The 26,750-nt window shown below is 38.4% G+C and overlaps 3 protein-coding genes across 9 annotated transcripts; 1 reads left to right on the top strand and 2 right to left on the bottom strand.

Moving 5' to 3' along the window:
- The first annotated feature begins 950 nt into the window (after positions 1–950).
- LOC108680007 lies at positions 951–6,879 on the top strand. Of its 4 annotated transcripts, none has more exons than XM_018168761.2 (8): positions 951–1,012; positions 1,352–1,819; positions 2,546–2,643; positions 2,845–3,090; positions 3,382–3,568; positions 3,971–4,059; positions 4,448–4,579; positions 5,124–6,879. In XM_018168761.2, the coding sequence occupies exons 1-8, from the start codon at positions 979–981 to the stop codon at positions 5,418–5,420; spliced, it is 1,551 nt and encodes a 516-aa protein (XP_018024250.1). In that variant the 5' UTR covers positions 951–978; the 3' UTR covers positions 5,421–6,879. The 4 variants fall into 4 exon arrangements, with proteins under 4 accessions (XP_018024250.1, XP_047735905.1, XP_018024249.1 ...); XM_047879949.1 differs by having other exon boundaries at positions 960–1,152; XM_018168760.2 differs by lacking the exon at positions 951–1,012 and having other exon boundaries at positions 1,161–1,819; positions 4,451–4,579.
- Positions 6,875–21,768, bottom strand: LOC108680005 (probable ATP-dependent RNA helicase DDX5). Of its 3 annotated transcripts, none has more exons than XM_018168757.2 (11): positions 21,592–21,768; positions 17,760–18,005; positions 17,015–17,441; positions 16,574–16,726; positions 16,174–16,346; positions 15,860–15,970; positions 15,037–15,098; positions 14,467–14,526; positions 11,026–11,250; positions 9,618–10,416; positions 6,875–8,221 (listed from the first exon to the last, which is right to left on the bottom strand). In XM_018168757.2, the coding sequence occupies exons 1-10, from the start codon at positions 21,609–21,611 to the stop codon at positions 9,647–9,649; spliced, it is 2,247 nt and encodes a 748-aa protein (XP_018024246.1). In that variant the 5' UTR covers positions 21,612–21,768; the 3' UTR covers positions 6,875–8,221; positions 9,618–9,646. The 3 variants fall into 3 exon arrangements, with proteins under 3 accessions (XP_018024246.1, XP_018024247.1, XP_018024245.1); XM_018168758.2 differs by having other exon boundaries at positions 10,258–10,416; positions 21,592–21,762; XM_018168756.2 differs by having other exon boundaries at positions 6,875–10,416.
- A 1,543-nt stretch (positions 21,769–23,311) lies between these two features.
- On the bottom strand, positions 23,312–25,068 carry LOC108680004. 2 transcript variants are annotated; one of them, XM_018168754.2, is made up of 2 exons: positions 25,028–25,068; positions 23,312–24,475 (listed from the first exon to the last, which is right to left on the bottom strand). In XM_018168754.2, exon 2 carries the CDS (start codon positions 24,463–24,465, stop codon positions 23,905–23,907), a length of 561 nt encoding a protein of 186 aa, XP_018024243.1. In that variant the 5' UTR covers positions 24,466–24,475; positions 25,028–25,068; the 3' UTR covers positions 23,312–23,904. The 2 variants fall into 2 exon arrangements, with proteins under 2 accessions (XP_018024243.1, XP_047735908.1); XM_047879952.1 differs by lacking the exon at positions 25,028–25,068 and having other exon boundaries at positions 23,312–24,149; positions 24,243–24,561.
- Positions 25,069–26,750: the final 1,682 nt, after the last annotated feature.

Here is a 26,750-nt window from a genome sequence, read left to right as displayed (position 1 = left end):
AACGAAATTGTGTTTTTTAATTAAATGTCACTTCCGTCTTTTCTATTAATATATATGCCAAATCATAAAATGACGAATTGAAATCAATATAATGTGATAATTCAATTAATAAAAAATTATACTATTTTTTACGAGGTTACTATGCGTTTGCAAATACCTACTTGCATGATGCATCATTACTTACAATATGCTAATAAATTAATTTGATTTACAAAGGGGATAGCTAATTTGGTTTCACGCATCTCCCATACATTACGGGTTGTTCCTAAACCAATCAATTTACTATTTTATCCATTAAATGGAATAAGGCTGCATATAACAACATTCACTTTTTTGCATATGTAATTTTGTTCACGCTTTGAAGCTCATGCAGCTACTCCCAGAAGTAGCAAATAAAGAAAATAGGGATATTAACGGGTACTACTTTACTTTGCTCATTCTGTTGTAACAAATCGATTAAGTAAAGAATTTATTTATATTTGTATGATATGCAGATGCCAGTAAAATTCAATCATACAATTATTGATCTCAATTCGTTGGCATCTTTCGCCAATTCTTAACTTAATGTTCAATTTAAAACGGCATTAAAAGTTGCGGTGCTGATATGCCAGTAAATTTTCAAACAAATTTTTTCTTTGTAAGATAAGCTACTGATGCAAAATCAACTACAGACTAATAATTTTTTTCAAAAATTATATTTTATTTTACGGCCGCTTCTTTGAGAGGTTTAAAACTTTCAACAGTGGGTTTCCAATCTGAAATGTTTGTTATAAATAAAAAAAAATAATCAAACTAATATAATAAAATAATTTGTTTCCCACAAGTTTTAATAATAACATATTTCTACTGTCTGACAAGAAAAAGAAATTTCATTACTGTTTATACCGGTGTTTGTTACAATTTTGGTGAAAATGTTTGACATCATATTGTCCGCTAACCGTTCGCCGGCTTTTATGCAACGCCGAGGCACAGACAGAAATGAGCTGCAATCGACGAAAGCTGGTTTCACATGGTAACAATTTAAACATTCTTTTCCCAGCCCCCATGGAAAAATTATCCATTGTAAAGTTACGGTTTTATTATTATTCTCCATTCATTTAGGGATTTTTCAATTTACTTTTGTGAACTTTTATTCACTCACCGAGATTTAGTGTGAGTCAGTGAGTGAGACTGTGTGCAAATTTGTGAGCTGTGATGACTTCCTCCTCTCAATGCCAATGGTTATTGTTTTTCCTCGTCAGAAGTCAAGTCTAACTAGCCTATTCAAGACGCATGAATTATAATATTGAATAATACTTTTAAATGCATAAAATGTCATCTAATCATCGTTCTGGCTTTCCACGGCGCCCAGTTTGGCCGTGGGAGTGCAAATTCTTCACCCGTGATCACGAGAAAAGTTTCAAATCCTCAACACGAACTTGCAGACATTTTTACCCGGACACAAGCGACGAAAATACTAACGGGTTGCGACACAAGCTTTCTGTGAACGGTAGTGCTAACAACCCCCTAGAAAATCACGTTATCCAAAAGTATAATCAGTGCAAGTTCAGAGAATATGACGGGAACTTTATTATCAATAAAGTTAATTCTGAAAATGGCCACGCCCACTTCGTTAGCGATGACAGAGATTTCATAACTAGTCAACGTGATTATCGAGAATCTGGTAACAAAGAAAACATGAACCAGTGCAATATGAAATCGGTATCAAGTTCAAGCAACGTCTGCAACGTAGAATTTTCTTCTGTAGACGTTTTTCACCCTGACTGTGCCCATTCAAGCTCAATGATGGATTTCTATCAAGCGGCGAGTGAAACTAATCGTAAGTAAACTGTAATGTCAAAGTTATTGATCTGAGACGTGCCAGAAAGAGAAACTGACGTCTGCAAAATTCATGATTTTTGGTACAAGCCAGCTTGATTATTTAAATTAACTGTGATTTAATCCACTTGATGAAAAACGATCGATCTTGAAGATTTTATTTAATTTGAATGTTTGGTCCTTAAATTTGAATGTTTAGTCCTTAGTCCTTACCCCTTTACTTTAGTCTGCACTCTGATGACTCTGCTGACACTAACTCTCGTTAAGAGGCTTTCAATTCTAATACGACTAACGTCAATCCACTCTACTCGCCAGTCGCTACAGCACCAACTACTAAGTCTAATGTAGCCAGTTTTAAATAGAAACTATTTTATTAACAGAACTGAACTACAACTTTCTAGCAACATCAAAACAGCTTCGTAGTTTCTATGTGGTAATCAAGTCCCACAAATCGTAATTTTGAACAAGTTATTATACGTTTTTTATTGACGTGCGGCGAGATTAGTGCAGTAGTACCGTCTCTGCTTAGTGGCGACTCGTGCTGAGATTATGGCACGTTCCATAGACGTTAGAGTTAGGCAGAAAGCCTTTTTTAATGTTTAATGTATCCAAAGAGAAATGATTACGCCTATCACTGAATTTTCCTAGCAATATTTTCATAATTTACTTTCCCTTGAAATGTTCGAACGTTTGGTCGTTATTCCTTATTTTTTGTTGCAACAAGAAGTTGTGGGTGGCGGAGTCACAGCAGCAGCGTTCACGGCTCAGGCTGGCGTGCTCTACACCAACACGCTGCAAACTTTGTACAAACACCCCACTCCGCAAGTGAGCTCTTGCTTATTAGTGTACTCTGTACTGCATATGATGCGTCGGCAATTGAAAATTTTGATGTGCTATTAACATTACTTTTACCTAGTTCTTTATCGGTTCTTGATTAATCGATCTTTGTTTGCGAATTGTTATTACCGGGGTAGTCTTAGCTTTGGGAAAGAATTAATTTTTCTGCTAAAGTGGTTGATTGCCCAGGTTGATGCGTACATGCAAAGCTGCCTTTGGCCGCACCTGCTTCGTGACAGCAGCAGCGGCGGCAGCAGCAGTCTGGATCATTTTAAAGCTGCAGGGCGCAGCAACAACAGCAGCAGCTGTCAGCACCACCCCAGCACTGCACACTGCAGTGTAAAAGCTGCTGAGCTGCGCACTGCGAACGGTGCAGCACTGAGCGTCATTGCACCGCGCAAACTCGATGAGGTCGAACGACAAGAATTCATTAATGTAAGCTGTATACATAATTACTTGACATGATTAATTGCTTGTAGTGCCGAGAAAAACTGTTTAAGAAGTGCCGAGAAAAATTGTTTAATGATAACATATTTTCTATAACTGTGAACAGTTGTTTACAATTAACAATCGTTCTTTTGACATTCGTGCAGTTGAAATGAAGAAGAGGTTAACGCTTCTAATTTTATAATAATTCTCACTCAACTGGTTTCAATAAAATGGAAAACTAGTTTTATTTTACACCGGTACCTGGAACGCCAATCATGGAGGTGTTGGTTTGTGCAGTTGTTGGTCGCCCACCTGAACAGTGAACCCACCTCGACGGTGTGCTTGGGCTTGAACGCGGCGGGCAGAGTGGTGGGCACGGCAGCCACACCCGCCACACTCGCCCGCTTCGTGCGGGGTGTGCTAAACATCAACGAACACCTCATCCTCCCACACATCACAGCCGGCGGGGAGAGTCTGCGGTGTGGTGAGGGAGTGGGGGCTGCGGTGTGGTGAGGGAGTGGGGGCTGCGGTGTGGTGAGGGAGTGGGGGCTGCGGTGTGGTGAGGGAGTGGGGGCTGCGGTGTGGTGATGGAGTGGCGGCTGCTATGTCATTCAAAATTAATTCTCGGTTGTAATTCAATCTCACTGCCTCTCATTCCTCTTACGAGAATTATTCAACTATACAGGCTTTCGTTAGGTTCGTGCATGAATTGCCAGTTTAAGCTACTCTCCAAAATGAGTTATATCTGCGATTCCTATCTTATTTGATTCAGTAGACGTTAACTCTTTGTCAACATTGTGTATAATCCGTCTTCACTGATATTCTGTACCTGAACGCCTGGTGCCGAGAGGTATACTGAGAGTTGAGACACGCTTGTATCCCTCAGGTGTTCGCTGTGTCCCGGTACGAGGCATAGTTACGAGGGAGCTGCTGCGCGACGTCTGGGTCATCGAAGTGCTGCTCACAGCCGACCAAGTAAGCCCAAACTTCAGTAACGAAGTATTGAATAAAAAATATTTCGCTTGAAAACAATACGCGTGTAATTCTGGAATTCCGATTTAATAGAATTTTGGCAGTTCGAAGTAGGCAAATGAACTCTATTCGTTTAAAAGTTATTTAAAAATAAGCCAGGCGTTCTAACGAGAATTGCGATAATTGTAGAAGCTATATCACACAATCGTATATTATCGAACAGTACAAATTAGAAAGTACTGAAACTCTTCTCGAATTTGGAAGCTCTTTAATTGCAAATTGGGCGTCGTGTTTGTGCATTTCATTTGTATCACGAGCGAACATCTTGGCGAACATTGTTCCTCCACGTGACATGTTTAATTTGGCGCCACAACCACCGCTTGTGTTGCAGCAGGAGTACTACAACCCTTACAACAGCAGCAGCTACTGGTACCTGGGCCAGGGTGGTAGTGTAAACTGCGTTCCCTTCGACAAGTTCTGCCAGAGCATCATCGATACCACGACTCGCCGTGTCGCCCCTGATGTAAGATCCGTCGCATTTCATAAGTATTGCATCTCATGATGCTATTCGTTATATACTAGTTTTATAGCCTGCTTTGAACTTCGTAGATATCATTTTTAAACGACTGCAAAAAAGTGCCCTCTAATTTAGGTGGAATTATTTAGGCGAGTTGTTTATTTATTGCACAAAACCGAGCCATTGAGCCCAATACAATAGCTCGTGCTAATTTTATCAAAGTTTGACATTGGAAATGTAGAAAATTCTAACGGATAGTAGTAAATGGCACATATTGAGGGAACACATAAAATATTTGAAGCCCTTTAAGTCAGCTATCAAATTTCAGCGTTCCAGTAAAACAATTTTTGATTATTCAACTATTTAAATGTAAGTGCATTCTACACTTGATGGGATAATTAAAATAATTATTCTAATATTATAGTTTAATTGGTAAAATAACGGCGTAAATTACATACCATGTACATAGCTGAACTTACACACCGTAATTGACTCTGAAAATGTTACACTGAATCTAATAATCGTCGACTGAGTTTGCGTATTGTTGCAGATCCAGAGGAAGTTTACCGAGATTGCAGAGCTAGAAGAGCAACTCCGAGCGCTTGAATTGCAGCAAAAAGATATACTTCTCGTCGAAGACGGAAGAGAAGTTTCATGTAGAAATCTCGAAGAGCGGGACGAAACTCGCGATTGCCCCACGTTTATCCTTGACGCGGCAAGCCGTGCGGTGAACCAAGACGGGGACTCCGAAGCCGCTGATCGCAAGGTCTCGTCGGCCACGAGCGCGTCTGCAGGACATCTGTGTGAGCGCTGTTGGCTGCGAGACTGTCCTATTGATGCCTACTAGCCAGACCACTTGGAGTGAGAATTTATCGCTTACTTGCTTTGTTTTGTTTGAGGTCAAAGTCATATTTCAATTATGACGATAATTGTCTTTTTTTGCCGCATCATTCAAGGTCAAGTGATATGGTACTGATAAATTGACCATATCGCGCGGAAATTAATAATATAATGTGCCCCGGTACGAGGCATAGATACGAGGGAGCTGTTGCAAGTTAGACGTCGTGTTTGTATATTTATTTGTATCGCGAGCAAATATCTCAATTAATTGTTGGAGTTACATCGCACAATCATACATCTAACAGTATAAGTCAGAAAATACTGAACATCAGTACTTTCAGTAAACCGCAGGTTTAAAATGTACTTTTTCTTTATTTTATAATTTAAATTGATTTAAGTTTTTATTTTTTCTCATTTATTAATTTGCTTGTTTTGTGCTGAAAAGTTTAGTTTCTTTTCACAAGTCAGGACCACATTGGAATTACACGGAGAAATTATCAGTTTCTCGTGTACTCTGTTGTCGAATTCGTTTTGCGCTTAGCAATTGTATTTTCTTACGGAATTTCAGATAGTATATATACGTATTGACCTGTACAATTTTAACTTTCTTGCAAAATACCAAGTTAGGTTGGTATTGTGATGAGGAATTGTAGATTTGTCACGTAATTTTAGATCAATTTGATTTTGTGTGATGGGAAATTGTTTTTTCTCGCTGAGTTTAACCCACTAACTGTTCACTTTTCCTTCGATACTTCCTTATTCATATCCGTTCAGTAACATTGGAGAGCCAAATTGATTATTGGCATTAGACGAACAGCTTTTCCCATAAGTTGGCCCTCAATTGTGATCTCTAAATGAAGATCAGGGCGCATACTATCTATTGTTATTGGTTAAAGTTCATGATTTATCTTCGGGCTTCACGGCAGTAAATGGGTTAACGCCATGTGCATGCTGTGTCGATGTTTACCGTTCTCTCAAGAAACGAAGCTTCTTCCTTTACATACATCTATGCTACCGCAGTCATGAGTGAATTGATTGGAAGCCGCCCAACTTCACCGAATTCGTCGCTGGTTGCAGTATATTAGTCTTCCGGAGCGAGTGTTGTGCATCGATGAACTTGCGTAATTCTTCAACTACACAAAACTGATGCATTTAAATTTTACCTAAGAAAGTTTGTTGTTTAGGTTAAATATAACTTGCAGAAGTTTCATTGGAACCCAAAACTTCATTCGAAACGAGATTTATTCACTCGTGTTTTTTTTGTGTCTGACATCATGAGTGAGGGCATAATCAAAGTGCCAGAATGACAAGTTGTGCATTTCGTGGTTCGGAAAATAATCCTACCCAATCGGTGACCAGTCAAGAGGCTATGATCCAAGCCAACTCTTCCTTCACGTCACCGCTACATGCTTTCCAATAGTTATGGTGCCGTTCAACCATCGAGGATAATCAAGAGTTCAATTTGACACTTGTTTCTTTCTGGCCTTTACTAAAAATAATTTATTTCTCAACACCCCTAGTTGAGACTCGACGCTATCTCGTAAAGCACTACGAAAATATCAACGCAAAATGGACAAAAATAAGCTTAAGAACTACGACAGAATTTGACCGTGGATTAACATATGAAAGGAATTTAAATATGAAATCGAAAAAATTGTACAGGCAAGAAATTATTTTTCTCAGTCAAGGCAAATAATAATTGGTCTTCGTGAACGACGGCAAATAATCTCGGATGACATTGATCAAAGCCAATTATAACTGCGCATTTGACGAAGATTTTTCGACATGAACACTACCTAATATTTGGAAAGATTTCAATCAACTAAACCGGTGGAATTGAATAGCCACCATGAACGTGACAAGCTTATAACTAGGAAATTGATGTCGCCGTTAACAGCGAAAGCATAATTTCGCCAGCATTTTTAGCATTTTCATTCGCAAATTTTTACACAAAATATCCATCCCCATGAAATCACATATGAAAACGTTAAGTCGTTAATTTCGACACCTCGAAATGCTCAATTACGAGAACAATATGAAGCAAGTTCTAAAGAGATAATGATTCCCAATGCACTCTAAATTAGACAAATACTTTAGAAAGCAGTGATTTGCACATTAAACGTCCAGCACCTCCGAACTTATATTCCTTACACGAGAGATAAGATACCCAGCTACATTTTTAGTGTTTTACAGAGCGGGCTCTCGAGCTCCTTCCTTACAGACACATCAATTTCATTATAATTTATGCTTTTTGTCTGACGTGCCTACGGTTAATGAGGATAAAGGAATGAATCAAACAGTCACGAATTCTGTGCTTTCTTATCACAAGTCGTGTTGATCATTAAATATACGACTTACTGTTGCAAAGCAATAATTTCAATGACGAAAAAATTTCATTATAAACCATTTCATTCCAGGTGAAGTTCAATGCATCAGAGATAACGCAATTACAAAGTCTAATGGTACAAATTTCAGCTTAAACTACAATAAAGCAGCTAGCACTTATTTAGTAATATATTACAGTACTTTATTTTTTGTGGACACAAGATTAGTCCAGCGTGGCCGACAAGAATAATATTCCAGCATGACTTGCACCAATCACAATTCTTACCAGAAAGTAAATTTGGGCTTAAATCGAACTCTTTTTAAAACTAGAGAGATTTGCAGAGCGACAAAGAACGCATGTGTGTGAGGTGACACGGCTGTGAATAAGACGCCGAGTTTAGCAAGCCGGAAGAGGAGGTGCAGGGAGAGGTAGGAGGCAACCGCGCACACTTCACGGGCGGCCCGAGTGGTCACTTCACCTACCTGCCAAACAATGACATAAAAGCATGCACGTTAGACTTGCTTGCTTTTCTCTACACAATTAGGAACGGCATTATAACAACTAGACCAATTTGTGGTATGAAAAAGGAATCTAGATCAGCCCTTGACCATCTAAATCAGACCTTAAAATACCATCGAACAAACAACTTTCTCCCTCCCTCCTCTAGACTTGCTTTCTCGTCTCTAGTTTCATGGGAATAACAAAGGAACAAGTTGACAAATTTGTTTACTTAGAAAGTAATGAGTTGACATTTTACCGAGGTTCACCGGCTATTGTCCATCTCAATCTTGCCAAGTTGCACGTAATCAGTAACCTTGACTCGAGCCCACAGACCCTCATCCTGAACTCAATAATGATTGAAAAATGAAGGATCACAAAAAGGCTGATTAGTCTTTTCAAGTAAGGTGATTTCAACACAAAATTTAACGAGAGATATTGTGAAATAAATGGAATAATAACTCTCTTCCATAACAACGAAGAAATTACGGCCTTTCGAAGAAGTTTAAAAATTTAAATTCGAAGAAGTTTAAATTAATTTGCAGAGCCCCGACAAGGACGTTCAGCCCATGCAATAGTTACTGCAATCCCAAGAAACATAACTTCCCTGCACCTCAATATTCTCCCTTCAACAAAGAATAACATGAATTAGTTAGAGGGATTTCGTCAGCATATTGTGTCAGGTAGGCAGACACAAATAGCAGAAAACAATCTTTGAAATAAGGGTTACATTATAATTCGCTACCACAAAGCAAGACATAATTTAAAGAGTGAAGAAGACACCTCACAAATCCTTCATCCAGTGAAGAAAGTCAAAATTTTAAACGCTGATTTACCACACCAACTCTCAGTTAGTAAAGCCATCTCTCAACCCGCTTGAATACACCGAGCAAGAACAATTCAGTTCACAGCTCATCTCCCTCTAAACTGATCATCAAACTATCTAAATGAAAGGAGAAACATTACGGTTTCCGTACTTACAACAATAAACAATTGAACGACTTAACTGCAAGTAAAAATAAGATATACCAGCAAAACATCTTTTTAGGCTCCCAGAATGTTTTTAAATACGAGTATAGACTTTCAGGTTACATAGGCGTTAAATACTCTCAGCTTACGGCAGTGATCATAATAGTTCAACAACAGGAAATAAATGCAGTTGAAAGCACGAACAATTTCGTATAATAGCGTTTGCACTGGAAAATACGATAATGAATGCCACAGTGCAGTGAGACAAGCAAATAGGAATTATGCTCCTCAGAAATATGAAATTTTGCTCAAAATTTCACGAAATCAAAATAAAAGCAATAAATTTCTGAGAGATACAATTACGGTTTCCATTGATGGGAACAAAAGAATACTTCAGAGATGAAAACTAACTTGATTCTCCTTCACCGTAGAAATCAAAATTATCGATTCCAGCCCATCTGCTGCATGCCAGCACCGCCCATCGATTGATTGCCAGGGCCTTGCATCATCCCACCCCAGTTCTGCTGCATCTGAGACATCTGCTGCTGCATCTGCTGTTGCATCTGGTGCTGTTGCTGCTGCATCTGGTGCTGCTGCTGCTGCTGAGACATCTGCTGTTGAGGCATACCGCCATACATGCCAGGGTTACCCCCAAATTGCTGCTGTGGCATGTTGTTCCCTCCTTGCCCACCGGCCCCGTAGTTGCTTTGCATCATCGAGCGCTGCTGGAATGACGGCCCGCTTCCTCCGCTGCCGTCGCCATTAGATGGTCCTGGGTTACCCGCACCGTAATTTGGATTAACGGCATTTACTCCCATGAGTGGTAGAGGACCACCTCCTCCTCCATGAGAAGTGGAAGGCATGGAAGAAGCATTATTATTACTGCCTCCTGCATTACTGTAGCTATTGCTGCTTTCACCACGACGGGTGCCACCACTTGCAACGCTCGACCCACCACCACCAGCACCACTACCACCAGCGGTGGTGGAGGAAGAGCCTCCGGTTCTATTAAAACCTTCCTTGTCGTAGGACGAGGAGGATGACGACGTACCGTAGCCATTGCTGTATCCGCTGCCACCGCCGCCACGACGGTCGTCACGAGAACTTCCTCCTCCATAACCTCCACGATCACGGTCACGGTCACGATCACGATCACGATCACGGTCACGACCACCGCCTCCTCCTCCTCCACGCCATCTGTTGCGCCCACCTGTACACCGAAGAGATTTATTGACCTATCCTTTGTGAATTTCAAGTCGCTACAACGTTTATTCTAGGTCATAATACATTTGTTAACAGTTAAAAAGGTGCATGAAATGTTAGAATTCTTGTTTATGGTTGATCAGCGCCAGGTGTCACCGAATAAGACTAGTCACAGCAAATGTTTAACGATAATAAAAATCACATCACCTGACCCACCCATTAATCTACTTTTGTACGATGGTTAATCACGAACACTACCGAGCTCATCTGAGCCTTCATGACCTTGCAACTACCGTCCTGTTTTTAATTAATTGATAATAACCGCTGAAGTTAGGAATGTAAAATTATCTAACACCAAAAAACAAGCGTCTACACTCCCTCAACATAGAATTATAAGCTCAACATAGGTTATATATAAACATCAAGATTAAATGAAATGAACACAATGTGTACAATGTACATAAAGTGTGACAGCAAACACTTGAAAGACCATATGCAAGCCTGTCCTAAACACGACAGTCCCAACTAAAAGCAACTGATCAGTGCACATTTTGATTACCTGATATTGATATCGCAAATTCTGCGTACACAATAGAAATATTCAAGAAACTCGTACCTCCACCGCGCATGTCTTGCATCTCGTAGAGCTTGGGATTCACAACTTGGTTGGCTTCCTTGAGAACATCGATGAGATCTTTGGCTTGTCTGCAGTTGTCGGCGGTGAAGAAAGTGTAGGCTGTGCCTGTCTTATCAGATCGGCCTGTTCTTCCTATGCGGTGAACGTAATCTTCAGAGCAAGATGGGTAGTCGTAGTTGATGACGAACTTCACGTCGTCGACGTCTGTTCGTGACAAGTAAAAGTTAGACGTAGTCATACCAATGTCTCGTAACCATCAAATGCACCAGTCCCCACATTCCTTGCTAATTTCGAGGTCATCAGAAACTGAAAAGACAGGACTGAATAGGAACATAAGAGCGTGTGATTCTTGTAAAGAAAGTAAAGAAAATGAACAGAGAAGAAATATGACGATCAGAATACTGCCGAGCGTATGTTCTTGAAATATGTTTATATATTCATGAAATTGAGTAAAGTCAGTACAGGACTAGGAAGAAAATCAGATGCCTCGGAAAGAATACACGATAAATTTGGATAGTGGGAGGGTGTGAAGGATCAGAAACAAACAAATAGATGATACAAAGTAAGAATAAACAGTATTTGTAGGAGTATTTAGTTCCTGCTTTCTTTGCCGTCTCTGGGAAAATCAACAAGAAATATTTGACACTAATCCAATATATGGAAGTTTGATGAGAATCTAAAAAGGAAAAAAAATTAAAAACAAATTTAGAGGTACAGAATACAATGACAGATCTACACATGAAAGATTTCGAAGATTGCACCAATAATCTGGAAGAGTATTTTTGCATGGACCAAGCTTGGTGTAACTGTACAGCCTGATCGCATGAGGCGAACTAGTTTCATCGGCGATTTAATACCAATTGTATCACTAAATCCCAGTTTCTCTAAAACAAATTTACCATTATTTTTCACCGAGATAGATGTCTTACTTCGAGTTTTAACGCACGTTTTAAAAAGATTTGAAGAAGTTATTTATATGTCGCCAGTTCTCCGGCTAATTTTTAATTTTTCTTTCATGAAGGTATGAAACAAATTATCTATATCGCAACTTGGAATTCCGAGGACCAATTAATCGTATGTTTGCCTTAGAATCCGCATTTTAGACAACAAACATGATGCCCGTAAGCAAGTCCCACACACAAGCCTCGTATGCACTGCTTCCTGCCCCTATCGACGCTACCATTAGTCCACTCCTGCAGTGGGTAAGGGGATAATACTAACATCAGCAGAAATGAAGCAGACTGGCGTTAGTTTCTAAAATCTAACAAGTGGTAAGAAGACGGTCATTACACGGGTATAGGAAATAAATGTTCAGGAAATGAGCTTCTTTTCTATACATAAAGTAAGAAGATAATAGGTTTTTTGGAAAGGAAGAACCTTCGACGCACGCAGATTCGACCATAATAGAAGTGATAAATTAAAAAAAAAAAACTTGAAATACGAGAGCTTTTATTTTAGCTTCCCGTGTAAGAAGTCCATCAACAGCTTCACAAATACAGGATTCATCAGTTTGTCTGGCGTTCAATAAATCAAGTCACAAACACAGGATTCATCAGTTTGTCTAGCATTCAATCAATCAAGTCACAAACATAGGATTCATCAGTTTGTCTGGCGTTCAATCAATCAGTCACAAACGTCGAGCTGTTGTGGAGTAAGACGCACGCATACATACATAGTTACATACAAGTGGTGGCTGACATGCACACCCCAGATATTCTAGCGCGTGTCGGAGCTAGCAGAGCCAAACAAGTGTAAAACCATAGAAAATTATTTTTCGAAAGAGACAAGTTTGGCATGTGATAAGCCTACCTGTGTGTCAGGTTAGGTCTTGGGCAGAGGGCATTAGGCAGAGGGCAGCAAGCCCTCCTTCCCTCACACGCCAGCCCGCCAAGGACCAAAAGTCCTCGAGCAGAGCAGCCGCCGCCACCACCGCAGTTGGTGATGGTGCAGCAAACCAGCTTTTCAGAGCCAAGTTTCATTCTAAGATAAACTCTTCACACAGAGCAACAGGAACTGCTTCACAAGTGACCAGCTCAAAGGTTCGACTTCTTAGGAGTGACTCAGTTCCGAAAAAAGTCAAGTGAGTTAGATTTACACAATTTCAGTCTAATTGTCTCGCTAAGCTGCTGAATGGATGATCATTACAGCACTGCATTGATTAGTGCACAATGCGCAAGAGCTAGAAAAGTTCCTCGCGTTACTCAGTGTGAAGAGTTTATCTTATATAGCAGTGTTTTGTACGTGCTTGTCTCAGTTCAGGGCTGTAGGACACAACCCTGAGGCTCTGACAAGAATTGGTGTGTAAAGTAAGACGGCTCACAGGCGCTTCAGGAGCGCAGTTGGGAGTTGTGATAGCTCGCATAAGTCGAGGAGACGACCTCGAGGCGACAGGTCAGGAGTTGGCAGTTGCATAAAGGCTTGGGCTAGCGACTTCTAGTTCCCTTAGGAGTCGTTAACGACTCGCACAACAAGACTCCTAGCAACGGGCTGCTACTGCCATCGACGACAGTAGCAGCGTCAACAGCGCGACTTTCCATCCTTTGACGGTCGATATATCAAAGGAGCAGCAGAACGAGGAGAGGTGAGAGGCAGCAGCAGCAGCAGCAGCAGTAGCAGTGTTATTGTGATGAGAAATCACCACCACCACTGCTCTTCAGCAGCAGCAGCAGTAGTTGTATTACTGTGATGAAAAGCACCACCACCACCACCGCCGCCACCACCATCGACGGTGCTCAAGGCACCACCGCGGCTCTCACTCTCCTCTCTCTGCCCCGACGCACTCGCTAAAGGCAAGACGGCCTCGTAAGAGACACCACAGCTCACAATGAAGATCATGTCGTGCTAGGCACGATCACTCAACCATTGACTCGAGCTTATGGGCCTCTGCAACGGAATAAAAGTCCAATCAAGTTACTGATGGATCACACATGCGACGCTCCTCGTCTTGAAACTTCCACCTTCATTCATCTTGCAAAATTCAATACTATGTATTGACTATAGTGGTTAGATTGGTGTATGTAATTCATATTTAATCTTCTACACAGTATAAGAACCAATTAAACGAAAATGCATTTATCATTAAAGATGAATATACAGTAGCTATGATAACAATAGTCTAGTAGCAAGAATTAAATTTTCAAAGGGAAGAGATAATGCGCAACGATTAATAAATAATTGAAATAGCAAGGGCACATTAGTTCATCTTAAGCAGCAAAAGAGTACAGCGTTCTCCACAATTCACTGGAGTTATTTATAAAGTGACAGCAATTAATCAGAATCAACAACTTTTCCTCAGCAGTGGCAAGCAAATTACGTTTCAATATATCGTGTATGTATGCGATGTAGTTAAGTTATAAAGAAATGTCAACTCTCTCATCATTAAATATATATAAATTAGTAACTTATAGATGCAGCTCTCACCAAGGCCGCGAGCAGCAACGTCGGTGGCGACAAGGATGGGTGCTTTTCCAGACCGGAATTCTGCGGACAAAAAGTCTGTATTATAGAAGCGGTCGCGATTTTGTCACACATCGTAATCGACACTAAATGAAATATAAAACAATACGGAGCTGGCATTATAGGCTCAAAAAACCCAAGTAATGAATGGTGGAGGAGTTAAGAGAATTAATGTCGAAAAAAAGTTAGAAAGCAGGCCATACAAATTGAAGTCAAAGTTGATGGCAATTAATTGAGGCATTATTGGTATTGTCACGAGGTGAAAATTTATTTCCGTTTCTATAAGCTTTCAAATGTCAAAGCAAAATGTCAAAAAAAAAACGCATCTGATTCAGGAAGTGATATGATACAAACTTTTAAATTGAATAGATGTGACATAGCCTTTAAATTTGTGGTTTTGCACAAAATATTGTCATACACTCATGACTGTACCAAAAACTTTAGATATATATAAATAATGTTAAAACCCATTTTCCTACAAGAAACAAGATAGGATATTACTGTGCATTAAAACCCAAGTGAATTTTTACTTACCTTTTAAAACCCAGTCCCGCTCTTGTTGAGACTTGTCTCCGTGAATGCACATTGCAGGCCAACTGTAAAAAAGCCAGGAAAATAATAGGTAAATATAAGGTGACAATAACCACACATGAAAAATGGCATTAAGTTATTTGGGCGAACCAACTGACGAAGAAGAATTTATGTTTTATAATAAGAGTCGTTCAAAAGAGAAGTCGGATGGCATGAGCAATGCGTAGTTCACATTCAACTGCTACTTTATTCGTCACACAAAATACAAGACAACATTTTTTTCTTGAATATAATTGATCAAAATGAATGCATATCGATTGCACTGTGAAAAAAAAAAAAAAATTCAGTTGCAATAATATCAGCTTATTTCAAACGGCAAAATGAAAAAAATTTTGCATATTACTTTTCAATATTTCCATATAGATTTAAATGCTAAGAGTCACATATTTCCGTGGTCTAAGTTCAAATTTGTATACCGGTGCTGATTAATAACAAGAATGAACTCAAGTCTTAAGTGCTTCATCACTACCTGGTAGTGAAGCAGAGATCATTGATTCACTTCGTTGCCATGTAAAACGCAATATTCAAATTAAAAGCGGGATTAGGTTACACACACCGTCAACACGTCAAGATGAGATGACACTAACATTTGTAGCGAGTTTAGTGAATAAACTTTCATCTACTGACTATCCTTGTAACTTTACTGCAAATTGTTCACATACTAAAACTTTACAGCATCATATTACGCCTTGCACTGAATTGTATAGTGAAATGCTAAGGGCACAATTAGCATCCCAGCATTAAGATGTTATGTACTACAACCTACCCCGAGGAGCGAAGGGATTTGGTGACAAGTTCAACCTTGCGTTTAGTTTCAATGAAGATGATCGTCTTGCACGATTTCTCCTGTGCCATTTCGTTCAGAAGCTGATAGAGCCTGAAACATTGGTGTTGTGTAAGAAAAATCATGACACCACATCGCACCAATTGGTATAAATAAATCAAGTATAAACAAAAAAATCAAATTATTTATTTCAAGATTTAATACATTTATTGGTCAAGAAAATGACAATGTGCAATAATAGATACATAAAAATATGAACATGGCGAGCACATTACACATCATGGAACTCTACATACTTGTTATCCTTCTCTCCCTCCTGACACACGTCCACAATTTGCAGAATGTTGTGGTTGGCAGAAAGCTGCAGCGACCCGACGTTCAGCTGCACGTAATCTTTCAGGAAATCTTCAGCCAAGTTGCGTACTTCCCGAGGCCACGTGGCAGACCACATCAGAGTTTGTCTGTCCGGCTGGTGAATTCAACATATTCATGACCTCAATTCTCGAAATCGAGGCAATTGTAAAGTCTTGTAATAAAAATGATAATGAGGTCTCAAAAATAATAGGTTATGAAAACACAACCTTGTTCCTATGGAACAGGAAAATCACCCAAAAAGTTATTACGATAAACTGCTCTAATGAGACTTAAAGCAAAAAAAAAAAAATTCTGCAGAACTAGTTTAATCTCATAGCTCACTCTGATTTGATCAACAATTTTTCTGATCTGCGGCTCAAATCCCATGTCGAGCATGCGATCAGCCTCGTCCAGCACGAGGTATGTGCAGCGGCGTAGGTTTGTTTTCTCGCACTCCAGGAAATCAATGAGCCTTCCAGGTGTTGCGATGCAGATCTGCACAAATATCATTTGAGATTTTGTTATGGCATGAGAATGAATGCTGGTGAGTATCTACATCATGGCAATGATTTTAGTCAAAGTTGCAGAACTAATGTTAGAGCAGCCGCAACTGGAGTTTAATTGCAAGGTTGTTTTGAACAGGAACATTATTAGTATACCAAAAACCAAGTGAGAAGACAGATTCAAACAAATTCCACATCGAGAATGAAAGAAAAGAAATTAAACCCCAAAGCAATCCTGACACGCAACTTTTTTTTCAACTGAAACCCTTGTGGTGCTCACCTCACTGCCCCTTTCCAAATCTCTGATTTGTGGGCCTTTAGGAGCTCCACCAAAAACACAAGTCGAACGAATCTTAACAGAGGAGCCAAAATCTTGCGCGACTGTAAGGATTTGCTGGGCAAGCTCCCTGGTGGGTGCTAAAACCAAAACGATTGGTCCATCTCCTCTACTGAGGTAAGGTTGATTGTTGATGTGTATGATGGCAGGCATAATGTAGCCCAGGGTCTTGCCAGACCCAGTCTGAGCAATACCAACCATGTCACGCCCAGACAGTGCAATGGGCCAGCCTTGGGCCTGAATAGGAGTTGGATACTCGTAATTCTGGCGGCGAATTTCCGTTTCCACATAGTCAGGGAATGTGAAGTCAGAGAAATACTGAATTGGGTTTGGTATGTTATTCCCCCGAAGTGTGATGTCTTTATCATTCCTGAAACATTAAACAACAATGAGATACAGGAAACCATCATCTAATGATTCAAATCATTTAAATATTTTTATCCTAAAGTAGGTACCCTAGCAGAAATAAAATATTTTAACCCCGCATTATTATGTCAGGCTTAGACTTCTTGTTTGAAGGGCAAAATTGAAATGAAGGGCAAATGAAGGGCAAAATTGAAATGAAGGGTGTTTTAAATGAAGGGCAATTGCCTGGCAAACACCATGCAATTAAGGTAAAAAAAATCATGAAAATGGCAATACAAATGATCCACTATAACAACTAACATGCAAATTTCTTCAATCTCACCTGTACTTTTCAACTTCATGTTTAGGACGATTTACAACGGCGTCAGAGGGACGGTAAAAATTCTTCTCAAAAGGTGTCAATTTGGAGAGGTCCCAGCGTGGCTTTCGCAGGTTGCCCCCAGGCTGTTTGCCCTTAAGGGATGACCTCCCCCCAAATCCACCCCCTCCACCATAGCTACTTGACCCCCGACCCCAGTCGTCCCGTCGACCGCGGTCCCGGTCATAAGAACGTGAGCGTGAACGAGATCTGGAAATATATGTAAATTAGAAAATATGGGAAAAACAAAAATTATGTTAAAAATAAAAAAGAAAAATATTTAGGATGTAAATGCTGGTGTACAATGGTCACAATGTTTATAGAAGTAATATAATAATATGTTTAATTTTCAAAAATGTGCAACATTTACAGTTTCAGCAGAGCAAATTTGCCATTCTATAAAAAAAATGGCTGAAAATGAAATCCCTCAGCCCAATATTGCATGAGCAGATAGTATGATTTACGACAGGGCAGCAGAATTGGTATCAAACAAAAGTTAGGCCTTTTCAGCTTACCTCTGTTCATCAGACAGCCAAATTTATTAACTCATCTTTGTAAATAAATCAGGGTTGGCAATGATTAAATCAAAATGATTAAATCATGTGATTAAATCACTTGATTTTTTTATAAAATAATATACGTTTAAAAATTCAAAAAGACAAAAAAGTTGAAAAAATCAAAAAAATCAAATAAATCAAAAAAATCATGAAAAAATAAAAAAAATCATTGATTTTTGATTTTTTTTGATTTTATTAAAAAAATCAAAAAAATAGCCAACCCTGAAATAAATGAAGGAATCTCAATTATAACCACATCTTGGTCAGTGAATAGTTCTTTTTATGTTTTGCTCAGCTGCAATTAGCAAATGCTGCCACTATGTAGAAATGAGTTCTAGAATTCTTCAGAATTCTAGAAATGGTGGTTCATATATATTACTTATGATCCATAAAGGCCAGTGTTATGAACAAAAAATTCAAGGCTAAAAAATTGAAATGTTAAAAAATTTGAGAAAAAATCATACTCATGCCTTCAATGCCATATGCCATAAATCACTTGAAATTTCAAACAGATGCATAAAAAATTAAATTAGACTGATAAAATTGCTGGACAGGCAACATGTTTAAATTTGTATATCTTCAGTCCCCTGGCAGATAGCAGGGAGAAAAGCAGTATGCAGCTCTGCAAAGGTAAGCTCTGTCATTGGGTCATGTAATAATGGAGACCATATTTGGTGCACCTCAGTTATGGTTGAAATTAGTCATTATTTCTGGCAATGTTTACCAGGTGAAGACACGCATGCTATGGCTCACATTAGTGAGCAATGTGCGCAAGTAATCTCTTAGCTTTGAGTCATAATTGCTTTGCTGTAATTGCTTATGTTTTCCGTGAATGATGTATATTATGCATAGGAATGACAATGGAAAGAGTTGGACGACCAGTCCAGGTGTTCATCATCCCGATCAAATTGTGGGCATTTACATTGTTTGTTCAGTCATATTTACCTCGTATAGATTATTCATCATATATATTGTCGTGTGCTTCTGTTCATTTGAATCTTTTTCAGAATTAACACTGCTTACAATAATATGTTTTTCTGTAAATTGTACAGTTGATTGTTCTCATTTTCAACTATATTCTTTTTCTTTCACATTAGCATCATGGATATAAATTTTTATGGGATGGAGGTCAATGAAATTTCAGATACAGATGCTGAGATTCATTCTAGAAATAAAAGCTGCAGTGATGAATCAGAACAAGAGTTTGTCACAACTGGTTCCAGTTCTAACAGCTGTACTGAAGAACTTCCAGAAAATCTTAGCAGAACCTCCATCTGAGAATGAAGATAAAGCACTGCAGGAAAAAAAACAATGGAAAAAGTGTGGCTGATCCATGGATTGCTTTTAGTGCTACATCATGACAACATCTTTTCACAGGCAAAAAAAAAAATGTAGAGGAAAACTGGTCCAGAAGACACAGTAATGCCATTTGATACTAATAATCTTTTTGTAAGGAGAGAAATTATTTTCGAAATAGTAACTAAAACAAGTATGCTGATCAAGTTTTTTAGAACACAAAAATAACAAGATTGCAACTGAAATGCTGGAGACATTTTAGGAGCTGATAATTAGTATGGAATTAGTACAATAATCAAGGCTGGAACTCTACTGGTCTTAAGATATTTATATCTAGGGTAAACACACCATATTCCAACACCTTAAGGATGTAGCAAGAAATAAATGGCTATAAATAGATCACCGTATGTGCAACTCGAGTTCCGACTGATTTACGTCACTCTCAAAACACCACACTACGCGCCAGCAATGATGAAACATCACAAACTGTTGCCATATTTATTTAAAAGCCTTTAGAATTGAAATCAACAAAATCGCTGAATTCCGACACTGTGTGTGACTAAATGCGGCATATTGTGAGACTAATTCCAACAGCGCTTCAAAATCGTAATTCCTAATTCCAACACCCTTGCATTGGAATTCCGACACCCTGTGCAAGCTGTGTCGGAATATGACACCCTGTGTCACGGCTGTGTGTCGTAATTCTGAGTAATTTCTGACACATGTCAGAATTAGTTTTAATGTGTCTAAAACTGTTTCTTAAATTAACATCTATTGATTTATTTACCACTCATAATCAGCATATTCAAGTAAACTTAAAGGATTCCTAATTTATTCACATACTTATTTAAAAGTCTCATACCATAATATTCTTTCTACACCAACAGTTTATCACTATTTGGTAGAGCAAGGTCAACTATCAACTTTGGCATGTTTTGATGTTCTCATCGGGTGACGTGGACTTTTGCTCCGAGGATCTAAAAATTTTCCCGCCAGACCTAGTGTTTTGCAGAAATATTGCGTGCAATAGTACGACGTCACTATTTCAACCATCTACACATGGGTGGAACTAAGACAAAGCTTAATATAAAGGAAAAAGTTGAGATGTGTCAGAATTACCCACAGCGTCGGAATATGGTGCGTTTACCCTATCCATTTATCTGCAATAACCTGTCAAGAGATAGCTATTNGCTCATGTGGGACACTGTCAAATGCCTTGGCAAAATCGAGGTACATTGCATCTACTGGCTCCCTTTTGTCCAGCAGGCGGGTCCATTCGTTCAGTCGACAAGAGGTTAGTGGTGCAGGATCTCCCAGCAATAAAGCCATGTTGACAGTCTGATAGGAGATTATTGGCAGTCAAATGATCTATCAATCAGTCCCTCACAACAGATTCCATTAGTTTCAAAGCAAACAACACTTTTCAAACTGACAGGGTGATAGTTGCCCGGGCAGCTTTTGTTGCCTTTCTTGAACAATGGTGTCACTTTAGCTTCTTTCCAGTCAGCCGGCAAAATTCCTTCGTTCAAAGTTTTTCGAAGAAGTGACATCAGAGGACCGGCTAGGACCTGTCTCTTATACACATCTAGATGTGTATAAGAGACAGGCATTGACGTTACCCTCTAGCCCTAGGTACCCTACCTTGCTACCTAATTTAATAAAGGAAAAAATTCGTAGCTTTTTCACTTTTACTTGTAATCCACTAATATTTCTATGATAATTTTCCAAGAAAAATTCTCTTTTCAGCCATATAATTTTCATTGATATCAGAGGAAAAATTTTATTGTGCACACTGCACAGTGCACATACCTAGGCTAAATTGGTATCATCACAGTAGGTAGGTCTTGGATGGACGTAATGGCGGAACCTCAGCAGCATCAACCTGAAAAATTATTAAATCGACAATACATAGCACCACATGCAGTCTCTTATATTATTCTTACCTCCTACTTCTATAGGTCATAATGAAGATCTTTGAAGAATATTTCCTATTGATGTTCACCAGTAAGTAACTTTTATAATGCGAATTTCTATAGTTTTAATGGCAGGGTAGCGTCCTTTTTGGCCGAACAAGCACACAATACCGCGCATGCGCAGCTTAGGAGTTAGGATCAGGGTGAAGAAAATGTGAATGAGTTACGAGGTCAAATCAGTCATTCTCAAAGCTCACCGAAATAAGTATTATGAAATTCCATTGAACACCCTTTCATTTATTTTGTAACTGAGGTAACAAATATTGTAGTACTTTTAATTCCTGACAGGCAATGAGTTCAAAAATTGCAGGTAAGTATTTGTTATTGTTCTTTGTGTCCGCTGGCGAGTTCGGTGGTGTTCGTAGAAGTGTCGATTCGGTACTTATGTACCGGCCAGCCTATGATCTTCGTCGTTATAATAGTTGAGAAATAAAATCATACAAAAAGACCTTAGACTAATCATAACTATATAAATGTATTATTCACGCAATAATGTGCAGAAGTAAAATTTTGTCACGACACACAGCAAAAGTAGAATATAATAATAGAATTGAGAGACGTGACAAATTATGTTTCCGAACCAATAAAGAAATCATATTGGCATCAAGTCCTATAAATGACATAACGTCTTCGTAAATGATGCAAATTCTTCGTGAATGTCATAAACATGAAAATCATTCGATTACAATTATTTTCATTTTTTTCCGGATAGATAAAAACCTTATAGATGCATTTCTATCATGGTTGAATTGATACATATTAATTCAACCATGCATTTCTATTATTCTAGTCCGACGATGTCAATAGCATACGTTATATAAGCACGTCCCGGACAAATTTACGGCCGGAATCGCGGCCGGTCTCCGAATACAACAAAGGATTTCTCCCAAAGTAATATACGCATGGAGACCGGCCTCAGGCCGACCGCAAATTTGTCAGAGACGTTAAATACGCATATCTCGTAGTAAAAGTAGGGAGAACGTAGAAATATCCTTCCCCATATGTTTAATAGAATTTTAATCCTTACAATCACATATTATATAATTATTTAATTTGCTCAATCACTACATCCCTGGTACAGTCTCTTGTCAATCCATCATGTCAATACATCAATGAAATTCAGGCCGATTTATTTACCAAGGCATGTTGATTAAATATGCCATCTAGATAAGTAATATCCACCGTCACTTATTTCGTATATATCCGACGCTGTGTTATTTAAACAAAAATATATATCTCAGTACTCACTGCAGTGAGTGACAGTGAGTGGATTTTCTCGTGGGCGAAAACGTGGTCACGGACAGACGGACGGACGGACAGACAGACAGATGTACATGACGAGCTCAATGGCGCCTTTTGTCCATAAATGAGAAAATGCGCTAAAAAGCCTCGGCCGGAAACAATATTCTTCGCCTTACCGCCAGACACAAACAAAATATATTTCCATTCCTTAAGTAGATTTTTTGTTCAGCTTCGGAAATAAATACTATAACGTTATAATTGTTCTGCTCATTTGCGATTGGCATTTCCAGCCATTTCCTATCATTGATCAAAATTGTTAAAGAAACTATTAGATCAAAGCAAGATAATTATTACGCTCCAGAATTTGTGGTTGTGAGGTCGATGAAATGAAACGTTGTTCATGAGCCCTTTTTCTTGAAATATAACACCAAAAGGAGCATAGCAGTACAGTATCCTATAGATTTCAAACGAATAAGAACATAATTTTTACTTAGACTGAATAAGTGGTCAAGCTACATTACTCGGGTCGTTAATCAAACTAATTTTAATTTATCTTGTTAACACAATCAAGTTAACAACACGATCTATAACTATGCAACATCTCAAATATGTTCTTAATGGGTTTAAAAGATTTAAGATTAAAAACCGGGACGTGCAGCAAAATCAAGCGTTCGCCTGAAACGTGAAATTAAAATTCTATTTAAATACGTATTGACATAATAACTATTTGATGGCTACGATAGAGGCACATGCAAAGCAATGGCCCAGTCCCACCAATAGCGGTGCATCATGTGCACCAGCACCAATTTCTCTAAAGTGTGGATTAAATAACGCTTTCTTCACTTCTCTATAACGACAAAATTTCCGTCTTGTGTAAACTTTTTCGTTATTTTTTACAGAAAACCGCCGTCGCTGTTGACGCCTCACATGCTGTCCTAATCATCAGTGTTTTCTGTGCCAACATAAAGAGGAAGAACTGAGGGCATCTCCAAAAATAGTTGATGGTGTTTAATTCTCATATTCTCGACTGCATTCAACTTGTTATTCTTTGATATAAAGAGCAATGCTCCCATTGAAATCATAATGTTCAACAACTTCATTTTTAATGAATTGAATGCCTTGGTTTGAAGTCACGTTGATATCTTTGTTCTTCGACGAAACTGCCTCTGTAGCGATCAGGTTTTCCTTCTTGACTGTGCTGTCTGAGTCGTAGTTTTGCTCTCGCATTTCGCCACATGCGTCGGGATCCTGAGTTACAGTCGACATCATAGCCTCGGTCATGGAACCTTCAACGGGAACCAATGGATAGTAATAGAACTTTTGATTATATCGTGGACCTCTCTTCACTTTCTCCACACCTGCTTGCTTCAGCAGCTTACCAAAGAGAATTTTGCTGCAACAGTCGCTAGGGTAGCCGTTCACTTCGAGGAATGCGTTGAATGAATCCCACACATTGATGATAGACACTTTGTACGTCGTCTCTGGATTATTCTTCTCTTCTTCAACCACCTGCCATTGTTGGGTAAGGAACTCCAGCATGAAAGAGTACTTTCCTAAGCTCACCCTGTGCAGGTTACGAACATTTTCAGCATTTGGCGACATCGCTGATCATCTGATGGAAATTGTAAATTTAAGTAATTATTTATGAGGCATTATTTAAATTTTAGTAAATAAATACCACTACCCTGCAACACATAAAATTGAAAGACAATATAGATTTGAGTATATAAATAGCACTACCCTCACCCTGCAACGCATAAAATTGAAAGACAATATAGATCATTCGGATTATTTCGGAATAATACAGCTCCAATTGAAAAAAAAAAATAGACTAAGAAATGGCATAGAACTAAAAGTGTCGACGACGAAAATGACAGTGAACTTTGTGACACCCCGAAAACATGAATATTAATTAGGAATAAAAATGCAGACGAGGTAGGTTAGTCCCTATCTAGCCAGTCAAATAGCAGGGTATAGATAGTTTAGTTAATAAGTGCTTCAACCCTTCATACAATATTAGACTAACAACCAAACTTTCGTTAATTTAGAATCGGTTATAGAATTAGAATTTATTTCTCACGTTACCTGCTTATTAAAACCTTGAGGGGAAATTATAACAATCAAACGACAATATTGAAATTAATTGAATCGAATTTTCACGTACCAATTTAAAGGTTTCCACACGTCACCATCCGAAGTCAAGACGAGCACTCGATCAACCGTACGCTCAACTGCCCAAGGGACATTTCAGTAAGGGGAAACATTTTCTCCAATAATAGTTTTCAGTTTCGGCAAGAAAAGCGTGTCGGTATTTAGGTTAAATTGGATTTCTGCACGTAACATATAAACTTAATGAAAAAAGTAATGAAAGTTTATTTATGATGAAACGTAATTTTGATGAACCTAATTCATAGAAGCTGCTGTAATTGTTTATGTTTTAGTAATATATATAAATTATAACACGGAAATATATATGAATGATTCAACGTAAATGAAATCACCCAATTCATCAACTTTAAAACGATAGACTCAGTTCAATGAAGTAACATGAACGCTGACTCAAGGTTATTTTCCGCTAATAAATCATTCCAATGACCTTTTACTTACTTCGCTATTCGCACAAAACATAACTAATTTAGTAATTATGTCTAACATTCGACGACCCCAAACGATTTCGCGGTCAATATTCCGGTTGATTTCTGAGGAAAGGGTTGTATATCTAGCTACGTAACAGATGGAATTTGGTGTTGGGTCATGTCACAATTTTTTTAAAGAAGCTAATTCATTAGTACGAAATCGATCGAAGAATTAAGCGGCAGGAGTACAAATGAATTGTTATAGTTGTTACTGCAACATGGCCGTTTCGATACGTACGAGTATAATTGCAATCCACATGCCGAACAATTCTCTTTTCTATGTAGTCGTACATAGAGAATTGAAAAAAAAACTTCCAACCATCTCGACTTAAGAAATCTGAGTTATATAACCAAATAATGAAGTACTTCTTCACAAATGAGGATTGTCGACATCCCATGCTTGACCTGATTTGAGTGCGCTGCACGTTCGATGTACCCACGATCCATATCGTGCTGCACAGTTGTATAAAATATGGCATGAGCAATTTATAGGATAATGCATGTGCCAAGTAATTCATATTCAACAGCGTGAAAAGATGCGCAATATTTCACCCACTTCACGAAAAAATAATCTCTTAAAGCAATAGGCTGACTTCTACGGTACACACCCAGACGAATTTTGTTGGCCACCTAAGCATTTTACAAAACTTCTCTTTAACTTCACTTCTTGTTTGTCTGTTTACCTGTCTGTCTGCTACAAATCTTGTAATCGAAATTTAATACACTTCTACTTATCGATTTCTACACTTCTACTTATATCGATCTGAAATTTTGCACACTTGCGTAAAGTTGGAGACAACGCATGAATCATATGACAAAATAAATAATTTTAGGAATAAAAATTTTTTACAATATTAAAAAATTGAAAAAATAATTTTGTCAGCTACAAATCTTATAATTGATATTTGACGCACTTATACCTGTCCAAATGATCTGAAATTTTGCACACTTTTGTGAAGTCGGAGGCAATGCATGGAATCAATTGACAGAATAAAAAATTTTGAAAAAATTTATATATTAAAAAATTGAAAAATTAATTTTTTTATTATTAGAACTAAAACGAGAAATTCATTGTACATCTTTAACATTGGAGACATTGGATTCTTTACAAGTGTTGTCTTTAAAAAGTAATTTTTAAGCGTATATTATGTATTTTCAGTGTACGACGTTTTGGGAATTGTAATCATTTTGCGTAGAAATAAGCAAGTGAATTACACTGATTTTTCTTAACGGTCAATAATGAGGCAGATA

This window comes from Hyalella azteca, unplaced genomic scaffold, assembly GCF_000764305.2.
Source record: "Hyalella azteca isolate HAZT.00-mixed unplaced genomic scaffold, Hazt_2.0.2 contig4307, whole genome shotgun sequence".
Classification (NCBI taxonomy): Eukaryota; Metazoa; Arthropoda; class Malacostraca; order Amphipoda; family Hyalellidae; genus Hyalella; species Hyalella azteca.
Note: the sequence above shows the minus strand (reverse complement) of the source record. Positions and strands in the feature narration are given on the sequence as shown.

Bases quoted from the DNA above. Each gene is read 5' to 3' on its own strand.
- LOC108680007 (XM_018168759.2), top strand. From the start codon at position 1,303: ATGCATAAAATGTCATCTAATCATCGTTCTGGCTTTCCACGGCGCCCA. The intron at 2,644-2,844 runs GTGAGCTCTTGC...TTGATTGCCCAG, and splicing joins ACAAACACCCCACTCCGCAA to GTTGATGCGTACATGCAAAG. The intron at 3,091-3,381 runs GTAAGCTGTATA...TGGTTTGTGCAG, and splicing joins AACGACAAGAATTCATTAAT to TTGTTGGTCGCCCACCTGAA.
- LOC108680004 (XM_018168754.2), bottom strand. From the start codon at position 24,465: ATGTCGCCAAATGCTGAAAATGTTCGTAACCTGCACAGGGTGAGCTTA.
- LOC108680005 (XM_018168756.2), bottom strand. From the start codon at position 21,611: ATGACCTATAGAAGTAGGAG. The intron at 15,099-15,859 runs GTAGGTTGTAGT...GCTTTTTTACAG, and splicing joins AAATCCCTTCGCTCCTCGGG to TTGGCCTGCAATGTGCATTC. The intron at 10,417-11,025 runs GTACGAGTTTCT...TTCGGTGTACAG, and splicing joins GCAAGACATGCGCGGTGGAG to GTGGGCGCAACAGATGGCGT.